Source organism: Coregonus clupeaformis, chromosome 8 (genome assembly GCF_020615455.1).
Source record: "Coregonus clupeaformis isolate EN_2021a chromosome 8, ASM2061545v1, whole genome shotgun sequence".
Taxonomy (NCBI): Eukaryota; Metazoa; Chordata; class Actinopteri; order Salmoniformes; family Salmonidae; genus Coregonus; species Coregonus clupeaformis.
Window position 1 is genome coordinate 19,344,946 of NC_059199.1, and position 12,069 is coordinate 19,357,014.

Genomic DNA, 12,069 nt, shown 5'->3' on the forward strand with positions numbered 1-12,069 from the left:
AAATGTAAAATAAAAAGGCTACAAAGAGGTTATTCTTGTCATGGCTTAGGATGAAGCTTGGGGGCGAGTCTGATGTCATTGGTGGAGAGAAAGGAAACAATACAGGATAAATAACAAGAGAAATAACACAATTGAGAGACATAATTCAATCTTTGAAGATAATGGATTTCCACATAAGTAGGTTTAATGTGCAAGTCTTTAATGTCTTCCGGGTGGAGGGAGTTGACACTTGATTTAGGAAATAGCAATACAGTGCGTTCGTCAAATGAATTCATAGCCAGGTTTGTTGTCAGTGCTGAATGGGTCAAACCACAGGACTGCCATTTTCGAAAAATAAAGTATTATCCCCATACATCCTACACATGCTTCTGTGCAAATCAAACACACAAGTACTTGCTTGATTTGAACCAGGTTTGTCATTTCTTTACATGTACTAGTTTACATTTACATGTATGCTAGGTTTACCTTTCCCTCTATTTGTTTGAGTCAGTCGGGGTCCTGCAGAGTGAATAGAATGGTTTTCTATGTGGCTGATGAATCTCAAAAGCCTGCTGAGAATAACATTTTAATCATAAGCCTATCTTGGTCAGCTAGATAGTGACTCTTTTGAATCCATCCATGACACATCATCATCATCACTACGACAATGGAATGTCTCTCCTGTCTTTTCGTCTGTCTATCTCTGGTTTGTAAGACATGCTTCACATCTATGTGCTCTTTCTCTTTCTCCCTCCCCCTTTTTCCTCTCTCTTTTCTTGGATATGAAGGCTGTGAGTCCCGGGGCACCAGAGGATGAGAGCAAGCTGTCGGTAGGTCCTGTCTGGTTTGTCTATGTTTGTGTCTGTGTCTATGTAGCTAGTCTAACTTCATTCTCTCCTTCCATACTGTACTCAAGAACCATGCGTTTTCTGTTTTCTGGGTCTGTCCTTGCAATTCTAAAATTACTCTCTCAGTAGGTCACTAGTGAGTTAGTATGCGATGACGCCTACAGTTTCAAACACTTGAAGAACAGTTTATACATCCAAAATGCTAAAAACAAAGTTATTGATCAGTGAGTGTTTTGCTGTAGTTCCTTTAAAACCAATATTAAAGTATTGTTGTCCATTAGTTTACTCCAATTAGGGGATGGGTGGTAGGGTTAGGTGAAAATAATAAAGAAGTAGAAGTAATTAGTTTACTCCGATTAGGGGATGGGTGGTAGGGTTAGGGGGCCCCGTGTAGGTCAGTTGGTAGAGCATGGCGCTTGCAACGGCAGGGTTGTGGGTTCGATTCCCACGGGGGGCCAGTATGAAAAAATGTATGCACTCACTAACTGTAAGTCGCTCTGGATAAGAGCGTCTGCTAAAATGACTAAACATAATAATAATAAATACATTGATAGAAGCCACAATCTATCTTCAATATTAAGCTGATCTACCCCCCCCCCAAATCTATCCTTATGGCCTTTCACAAAGTGCAGTCTGTGTCTCCCCACCCGCTCACACCCATATGGGCTTGGCAGCTGACACCTCCGATTGGTCTAATGCTGTATCTGTATTTCGCAATGAGTGATCAACAAAGTCAGATTTTTTCCCTGATGCACAAAATGGTTGACAAGGGCACCAACGCATCTGTAGTGATTGTTCAGCCACATTACAAATGTATATTTTGTTTTCTTACCCTACAATTCACGGTTTGGTTTGTTAAACTAGTCACTGCCACCAACCGCTAGTATTAGCATTTTCTTATCAAAACTCCTCAAAAAGTAAAATGTCCCCTGTTAGCATGTTTTAAATGCCCACATCATCTCTGAAGGAGATTGTGTACAGTAGCTCAATGACTTGGGTTGAAGTTACTTTGATATGATTTGGGCATGATATTTGAGATCAGTGCAGTTCTGGAGATGTCACCTAGATATTTGACTGGTTTCATGGAAAGGACTTGCACATTGTTTCACCTGGAAAAACAAACATCTTAATTGTTAGACCAACGGGAAATTCCCTCTTGGGTCCAGGGTGACACTGATTTTGAAGTCACAGGCAGGGCTACTTCATCACAAGACCATGAGCCCTATTGATGTCTGCTAAATTCACCCCCCTTTGACCTCAACCCCATGAGAGACCGTCCTACAGTTGGGTGCCATTGTCACAGGCAGGATCTGAACCCAGGTCTCTCACAGGAGTAACCAACATCTTGGCTGTTAGACTAAGGGGAAATTCCAGGTCAGGGAATTTCCACTACATGGACAATGACACTTTAGACCTGATACAGATAATGATCTAAGAAGAGGGCAGCACTCACTAGCCTAAGAGCATTTTGCTTCGAAAATGATGGTACTGCATCATTTTGTATGAGAAATACAGCTAACACTACAGTGTTATAGTGTCCTTCAGGTATTTCCTTAGGGGAACCGCCAAGGACTAGAAAGACTTGTGTAATGGTGCCATTGTTTGTGTGACAGCATTGTGCTCCTCTTGCAGGCTAGGCCCCGGCTTCAGAGAGGTGGCAGCTCAGCCTCCCTGCACAACAGCCTGATGAGAAACAGTATCTTCCAGCTCATGATCCACACACTGGACCCTCTCAGTGAAGGTAAGCAGTTATCCAACACACAAAACGGTCACTGTTTCTCTACTCCTGTTTTTCTAGTGTGTACACAAAGCAACATGGAATGTTTTTCTTTATCTTCGCCTGGTTCCACTTCCATACAGAGCCAGAAGATGAAAGAGTCAAACTGGTGCTCATAATCCTGGTCATTTTTAGGTTAACCCAGGTTCATGTTTCTCTGCTACTCGGCCAACATTCAATGAAGACAGGCTGAGCTGTGGCACATACTGAATGTTTTTGCTATTAGATGGATTTTGATAGAACTGTCTTCTTCATTAAATATTTAATAAAGAAATGAGGAACACATCCTAAAGCCTAGAAAGAATATTCCATCAACGTCCCACAGAAAACTGGACACAAATGTTCTTGCAACGTTTCCATGAAACGTGTCTAGAACATTGATATCCTATATTCTGAGAACATGGCAACCACGTTCTGTGTGTGTTTGGTGGGAAGTTGAGGGAATATTCTCCTAAAACACAGAAAACTGGACACATGAATGGTCTTGCAACGTTCTCATGAAACGTGTCTAGAACATTGATAGCCTATATTCTGAGAACATGGCAACCATGTTCTGTGTATGTTTGGTGGGACGTTGATGGAATATTCTCCTAACCCTCAGAAAACTGGACACAAATGTTCTCGCGACGTTCCCATGAAACTGTCACGCCCTGACTCAGGGGACTCGTATATGTTGAGTCAGGGTGTGTATATTCCTTGTTGTATATATTCTATGTTGTATTCTAGTATGTATAGATCTATGTTGGCCGGTGTGTTTCCCAATCAGAGGCAGCTGTCGCTCGTTGTCTCTGATTGGGGATCATACTTAGGCAGCCTATTGGCACTGTGTAGTTGTGGGATCTTGTTCCGTGTAAGGTATGTTGTGTGTTCTACCCTGGACTTCACGTTTCGTTTGTTGTTTTGTCGTGGTGTTTATAAGTTAATAAACATGTACGTATATCACGCTGCGCCTTGGTCTGACCCGTCATTGAACGAACGTGACAGAAACGTGTCTATAACATTAATATATTATGTTCTGAGAACATGGCAACCATACAGTGGGGGAAAAAAGTATTTAGTCAGCCACCAATTGTGCAAGTTCTCCCACTTAAAAAGATGAGAGAGGCCTGTAATTTTCATCATAGGTACACGTCAACTATGACAGACAAATTGAGATTTTTTTTCTCCAGAAAATCACATTGTAGGATTTTTTATGAATTTATTTGCTAATTATGGTGGAAAATAAGTATTTGGTCACCTACAAACAAGCAAGATTTCTGGCTCTCACAGACCTGTAACTTCTTCTTTAAAAGGCTCCTCTGTCCTCCACTCGTTACCTGTATTAATGGCACCTGTTTGAACTTGTTATCAGTATAAAGTATTTGGTAGAGCACGGCGCTTGTAACGCCAAGGTAGTGGGTTCGATCCCCGGGACCACCCATACACAAAAAAAAAATGTATGCACGCACGACTGTAAGTCGCTTTGGATAAAAGCGTCTGCTAAATGGCATATTATTATTATTATTATTATTATTATAAAAGACACCTGTCCACAACCTCAAACAGTCACACTCCAAACTCCACTATGGCCAAGACCAAAGAGCTGTCAAAGGACACCAGAAACAAAATTGTAGACCTGCACCAGGCTGGGAAGACTGAATCTGCAATAGGTAAGCAGCTTGGTTTGAAGAAATCAACTGCGGGAGCAATTATTAGGAAATGGAAGACATACAAGACCACTGATAATCTCCCTCGATCTGGGGCTCCACGCAAGATCTCACCCCGTGGGGTCAAAATGATCACAAGAACGGTGAGCAAAAATCCCAGAACCACACGGGGGGACCTAGTGAATGACCTGCAGAGAGATGGGACCAAAGTAACAAAGCCTACCATCAGTAACACACTATGCCGCCAGGGACTCAAATCCTGCAGTGCCAGACGTGTCCCCCTGCTTAAGCCTGTACATGTCCAGGCCTGTCTGAAGTTTGCTAGAGTGCATTTGGATGATCCAGAAGAGGATTGGGAGAATGTCATATGGTCAGATGAAACCAAAATATAACTTTTTGGTAAAAACTCAACTCGTCGTGTTTGGAGGACAAAGAATGCTGCGTTGCATCCAAAGAACACCATACCTACTGTGAAGCATGGGGGTGGAAACATCATGCTTTGGGGCTGTTTTTCTGCAAAGGGACCAGGACGACATCCGTATAAAGGAAAGAATGAATGGGGCCATGTATCGTGAGATTTTGAGTGAAAACCTCCTTCCATCAGCAAGGGCATTGAAGATGAAACGTGGCTGGGTCTTTCAGCATGACAATGATCCCAAACACACCGCCCGGGCAACGAAGGAGTGGCTTCGTAAGAAGAATTTCAAGGTCCTGGAGTGGCCTAGCCAGTCTCCAGATCTCAACCCCATAGAAAATCTTTGGAGGGAGTTGAAAGTCCGTGTTGCCCAGCGACAGCCCCAAAACATCACTGCTCTAGAGGAGATCTGCATGGAGGAATGGGCCAAAATACCTGCAACAGTGTGTGAAAACCTTGTGAAGACTTACAGAAAACGTTTGACCTGTGTCATTGCCAACAAAGGGTATATAACAAAGTATTGAGAAACTTTTGTTATTGACCAAATACTTATTTTCCACCATCATTTGCAAATAAATTCATTAAAAATCCTACAATGTGATTTTCTGGAAAAAAAATCCTCATTTTGTCTGTCATAGTTGACGTGTACCTAAGATGAAAATTACAGATCTCTCTCATCTTTTTAAGTGGGAGAACTTACACAATTGGTGGCTGACTAAATACTTTTTTCCCCCACTGTAAGTGAATTCAAGCTGTAACCCAACAAAATGTGGAAAAAGTCCAGGGGTGTGAATACTTGGTAAACACACTCTATATCAAATCAAATCTACGTTTATTTGTCACATGCACAGGATACAGATGGTGTAAACGGTACAGTGAAATGGTTACTTGCATAGTGGAGTCTTTTGTTTAGACATGTAGCTAGCTAGCTAAAAAAAATCCCAACTCCAATGCAATTCAAACAACTGGGAACAAAAAAAAACAAAAAAACACTTGGAATTCCAACTCGGGAAATCTGGCCTCTTTCGAGAGCTCATACAGATCATACACGTAACGTTAGCTAGCGAGCCAGCCAGCTAATGTTAGCTAGCTAGCTAACAGTATGCTTTAACTTGCAAGGAAATTAGAAACGTATAATATCTGAAAATTTTGCTAGACTCTTACATGGATGCCATGGTTGCCCTTACCTTAGTTTGAAGATGTAATCCGGAGACAGGTGTTTTATACAACAGCCTTCTTTCTGTGTTCTCTTTTTAGACTGTCCCGCATTTGGCAATCATGTCTCTCCTTCCACCGATCATTCCACTGATTTCAAAACTCGGTCAACTTCTTCCGTGACAACGACACCGTTTCTTCACCACTATTGTCATCAGAAGACTTCAATGTCTGGTTCAATGAAAATGTTTTTACCTAAATCAGGGATTTCTTCATTGTCTGATTCATTTTCAGTGTCAGAGAGTCAGCATGGCATGTTCATCCTCCAGAAAGTAGTCCAACACAACGTTTTCCCACTGTCGATAGCGCTATTAACTTCAGGGCAGCAATGTTGAGAACAGTAACAAAACTTTTTCAGTTCTTCATGATATCTTTCAAAAAAAGCCACGGTAGACAGGATTATCCACACATACTTAGCAGATCATGTTATCGTCAGAAGCATGCTACATGGCAGACCAATCCGAACTCATCTCTCGGCATGTCCAGCCCATCCATTATCTCAGCCAATAATGGTTAGAGGGAAAGTTCCTGTATTTTTCTGTGGCTAAACCAACTTCGCTCGTTATTTAACAATTTGATTTGTATTTACAGATGGCAGACACGTTTGTTATTAATGCACATGAAAGTTCCCATGTTCTGCCAAAAAACGTATTTTGATAAAAATAAATTTTACAAAATATGTTCAAATGCATCTCCTGTGAAGTAGTGACGTGCAACATACGCCTAGTTTCTTGAAACGGGTCAAACATTTATATTTCCATATCTGAATCCTTCAGCAAAATATCTGTGAGAACCACAACATCAGGGCTTGTTTCCTGCACCCAGATATCAAGATGGTCCATTTTAGAAATCAAACTCTGCACGTTTATTATATTACATTACATTTACGTCATTTAGCAGACGCTCTTATCCAGAGCGACTTACAAATTGGTGCATTCACCTTTATAGCACATAGTTTATGTGCAACAGCCCAAGCCCTTTACGTGATTTGAAAGCCAAGGGGATATCTATATTTATGTAATTCACATTTGAACTAATAGCACTGGTTGAGCTAGCCACTGTGGGTTATCCAGTTGAGCTAACAGTAACAGATATAACAATGAAATTCAGCTTTATGGCCACAAGATTATGATTGACAACATCTCTTGGAATATGAAGAAGAGTTTGACTTTTTTGACACTAGAACATGAAACTACTTTCGGTACTTCTGTCAAATGTGTTTCACGGATCAAGTCTGTATCAGCACAGTCGATGTCTGTCACGTTCGTTCATAGACGGGTCAGACCAAGGCGCAGCGTGATATGCATACATGTTTATTTAAACTTAATAAACACTCGACAAAACAATAAACGAAACGAAACGTGAAGTCCACGGTAGACACAAACAACATACCTTATACGGAACAAGATCCCACAACCCACTAGTGCCAATAGGCTGCCTAAGTATTGGCCCCAATCAGAGACAACGAGCGACAGCTGCCTCTGATTGGGAACCACACCGGCCAACATAGATCTAGACCTACTAGATCCTATAACATAGAACAAACACAACAAGGAATATACACACCCTGACTCAACATATAAGCGTCCCCTGAGTCAGGGCGTGACAGTACCCCCCCCCAAAGGTGCGGACTCCGACCGCACAACATAAACATAACAGGGTAGGGGCCGGGTGGGCATTCCGCCTCGGAGGCGGATCCGGCTCAGGACGTGACGACCTCTCACTCTTCGCCTCCCTGTTGCGCCCCTGGTCTGGTCTATACCTCGGCGCGTTGCTTCCCCTCTCCTTCCTCCCACGATACGCCAGGCCCAGTCTGGACCCTGGTGTGGGAGACCCCGAACCTGGAGAGGGGCTGACGTCATGGTCTGGACTGGAGCCGCTGACCGGAGCCGCTGACCGGAGCTGGACTGGACCCCGGTGGAGCGGACTGCTCTGGCTCCGGAGTGGCGCAGCTGACCGGAGCTGGATCAGGCACCGGTGGAGCGGACTGCTCTGGCTCCGGAGTGGAGCAGCTGACCGGAACTGGATCAGGCACCGGTGGAGCGGACTGCTCTGGCTCTGGAGTGGAGCAGCTGACCGGTGCCGGTGGAACGGGCACGGGCCGTGCCGGACTGGACAAACGCACCACTGGTCTGGTACGAGGAGCAGGCACGGGCCGGACCGGACTGGCGACGCGCACCACTGGTTTGGTGCGAGGAGCAGGAACAGGCCGGGCCGGGCTGGCGACGCGCACCACTGGCTTGGTGCGAGGAGCAGGAACAGGCCGGGCCGGGCTGGCGACACGCACCACTGGCTTGGAGCGAGGAGCAGGAACAGGCCGGGCCGGGCTGGCGACGCGCACCACTGGCTTGGTGCGAGGAGCAGGAACGGGTCGGGCCGTACTGGGAACACGCACCACTGGCTTAGTGCGGGGAGCAGGAACGGGCCGGACCGGACTGGCGACGCGCACCACTTGCTTGGTGCGAGGAGCGGGACTGGGTTCCTTTATTAACCCCCGCTCCTTCTGCTGCCTAACCAGCTCCTCTCGCTGTGCCTCTACACTTTCCTTCTCCCTTTTAGCCTCCTGTAGCGCCTCCCTCTGACCGAATAACTCCTGCTCCCTCTGAACCAATAGCCCCCGTAACATGGTGGCCTCCTCTCCTAACCTGCAGATTCGCCCTTCCACGGCCTCCTGCTGCCTCGTCATCCACCTCGTGTGCCCCCCCAAAAATGTTCTTGGGGTTGCCTCTCGGGTCTCCGTCGTCGGCACGGTTGGCGCCGTTTCTCCTCTCCTACCTGGGCATCAACCTTCATCGCCTCCCGATAACGGACGGCCTCCTCCTCAGTAATTCTCCCCCAACCGAAGAGGACATCTGCTAAAGTTACCTCCCGTTGAATCCCTGGCGTTTGCTCCTTCTGGGCACGCTGCTTGGTCCTTGTTTGGTGGGATCTTCTGTCACGTTCGTTCATAGACGGGTCAGACCAAGGCGCAGCGTGATATGCATACATGTTTATTTAAACTTAATAAACACTCGACAAAACAATAAACGAAACGAAACGTGAAGTCCACGGTAGACACAAACAACATACCTTATACGGAACAAGATCCCACAACCCACTAGTGCCAATAGGCTGCCTAAGTATGGTCCCCAATCAGAGACAACGAGCGACAGCTGCCTCTGATTGGGAACCACACCGGACAACATAGATCTAGACCTACTAGATCCTATAACATAGAACAAGCACAACAAGGAATATACACACCCTGACTCAACATATAAGCGTCCCCTGAGTCAGGGCGTGACAATGTCCCCCATATAGCGTGAGCACACTGTGCCTGGTCCACTTGCCTACACTGGAAGTCTGGGCTGCATCATGCTCCCCACTCGTAATGCGACATGGCATGTAGAAATGTTAAAACTGTTCATTACTGTTCACAAAACAATGTCCATACAGGCAAGAATACTTTACAATGCAAAAAATTAATAAAAAAAGATGACACCGGTAGCTTCCAGCTTTGTAGGCTAACGTTCCTTGCTAGCTTACAGCTGAAGCCAACATCAATTCAATACCCCTAGTACTTTGTTTATGATCATATGCAAACCATAATGCAAAATATGCTGATTTCAAAGTTAATTGCCACCAAAACTTTATTAATTCACTTAATCGGTCCCTCTTTCGTCTCTCCCAAAGACTCAGCGAACTGACAGCTGCTCCCCTCTTGCCTCATGAATGACGTCACTACTGGTTAAAGAGTTGCTTACACAGTAATAAAACACAACTTCAAAATATAATATTTGTATAATGTAATTTGCAAACGACCTATCCTATAGGCTATTTGTATGAACATTTTAATTAATAACAAAACACAGCTGTTTTCAATACAATCTAGGCCTCTAACTTCATTTAGCCTAGGCATGAACATTTTAATTAGGCCTAATAAATAACAAATCATGGCTGTCTACAAACAATAGGGCCGGCCGGTCAGGGCTAGATGGTATCTAGCTTTTGTCAAATTAACTTCAGATTTGACTTTTTCGTAGCAGGTTAGGAGAACTTACACAGCAAGTTAGGAGAATTAACATAGCAGATTAGGAGAATTAGGTTAAGGTTAGGAAAAGGGTTAGGGTTAGCTAAAATGAAGGGAAAAAAACAACTTTTGAAGTTAATTTGACAAAAGCTGGATCCCTTCTAGCCATGACCGGGCCGGCCCGCCCCACTCCCCATTCCAGCTGCGATTCAGCACCGCAGCAGTGGAAAGAGAACAATCTTGGCGGCCACAGAATGAAGAAATTATAAAACTGATGTTGGACAAGCAAATTCGATATGTAAATAAACTAAATTTGTTAAGGCTGGTTCATTGAGAGAAAGCTTATTTTACAATGCTCCTGTGATACGAGGCCCACACCATGCATTTATGAAAGCACTTGTTTCCAAAGCTCAAATGATATCTCACTCTTTAAAAAGTTCTACTGGATGATGTTAATAAATGTTATGTTTATTGTAATTTGAACTATCGTGGGGTCGTGACTCGTGCCATGTGTGATATACACTACCGTTCAAAAGTTTGGGGTCACTTAGACATTTCTTAGTTTTCCATGAAATATAGCAAAATGCATAGGAAATGTAGTCATTGACAAGGTTATAAATAATGATTTTTTATATAAATAATAATTGTGTCCTTCAAATTTTGCTTTCATCAAAGATTCCTCCATTTGCAGCAATTACAGTCTTGCAGACCTTTGGCATTCTAGTTGTCAATTTGTTGAGGTAATCTGAAGAGATTTCACCCCACGCTTCCTGAAGCACCTCCCACAAGTTGGATTGGCTTGATGGGCACTTCTTACGTACCTTACGGTCAAGCTGCTCCCACAACAGCTCAATAGGGTTGAGATCCGGTGACTGTGCTGGCCACTCCATTATAGACAGAATACCAGCTGACTGCTTCTTCCCTAAATAGTTCTTGCATAGTTTGGAGCTATTCTTTGGGTCATTGTCTTGTTGTAGGAGGAAATTGGGTCCAATCAAGCGCCATCCACAGGGTATGGCATGGCGTTGCAAAATGAAGTGATAGCCTTCCTTCTTCAAGATCCCTTTTACCCTGTACAAATCTCCCACTTTACCACCACCAAATCACCCCGAGACCATCACATTGTCTCCACCATGCTTGACAGATGGCATCAAGCACTCCTCCAGCACATTTCCATTTGGTCTTCTTTGTGATCCGAACACCTCAAACTTTGATTAATCTGTCCATAACACTTTTTTCCAATCTTCCTCTGTCCAGTGTCTGTGTTATTTTGCCTATCTTAATCTTTTGTTTTTATTGGCCAGTCTGCGATATGGCTTTTTCTTTGCAACTCTGCCTAGAAGGTCAGCATCCCGGAGTCGCCTCTTCACTGTTGACGTTGAGACTGGTGTTTTGCGGGCACTATTTAATGAAGCTGCCAGTTGAGGACCTGTGAGGCGTCTGTTTCTTAAACTAGACACTCTAATGTATTTGTCCTCTTGCTCAGTTGTGCACCGGGGCCTCCCACTCCTCTTTCTATTCTGGTTAGAGCCTGTTTGCGCTGTTCTGTGATGGGAGTAGTACACAGCGTTGTACGAGATCTTCAGTTTCTTGGCAATTTCTCGCATGGAATAGCCTTCATTTCTCAGAACAAGAATAGACTGACAAGTTTCAGAAGAAAGTTATTTGTTTCTGGCCATTTTGAGCCTGTAAATGAACCCACAATTGCTGATGCTCCAGATACTCAACGAGTCTCAAGAAGGCCAGTTTTATTGCTTCTTTAATCAGCACAACAGTTTTCAGCTGTGCTAACATAATTGCAAAAGGGTTTTCTAATGATCAATTAGCCTTTTAAAATGATTAACTTGGATTAGCAAACACAACGTGCCATTGGAACACAGGACTGATGGTTGCTGATAATGGGCCTCTGTACGCCTATGTTGATATTCCATAAAAAACCAGCCGTTTCCAGCTACAATAGCCATTTACAACATTAACAGTGTCTACACTGTATTTCTGATCAATTTGATGTTATTTTAATGGTCAGAAAAATTGCTTTTCTTTCGAAAACAAGGACATTTCTAAGTGACCCCAAACTTTTGAACGGTAGTGTACGTGGCTTATTGATAAGAACTCTGTTTCCTACTATAGGCAGTTTGGCTCCCTTGTGATTGCAACATTGTAACTCTCAGATGTGAATA

The 12,069-nt window shown here is 43.9% G+C and overlaps 1 protein-coding gene across 2 annotated transcripts in view; it reads left to right on the forward strand.

The window, feature by feature from the left end:
- Positions 1-12,069, forward strand: part of LOC121571236 (sodium/potassium/calcium exchanger 2) — a 216,926-nt gene that overhangs the window by 89,574 nt on the left and 115,283 nt on the right. Inside the window, exons 3-4 of one of the 2 annotated variants that reach the window (XM_041882578.1) lie at positions 768-809; positions 2,460-2,568. In XM_041882578.1, the coding sequence (XP_041738512.1) occupies positions 768-809; positions 2,460-2,568 (151 nt within the window). The remainder of the gene's footprint in view (positions 1-767; positions 810-2,459; positions 2,569-12,069) is intronic. The other variant, XM_041882579.1, reaches the window with a different exon arrangement.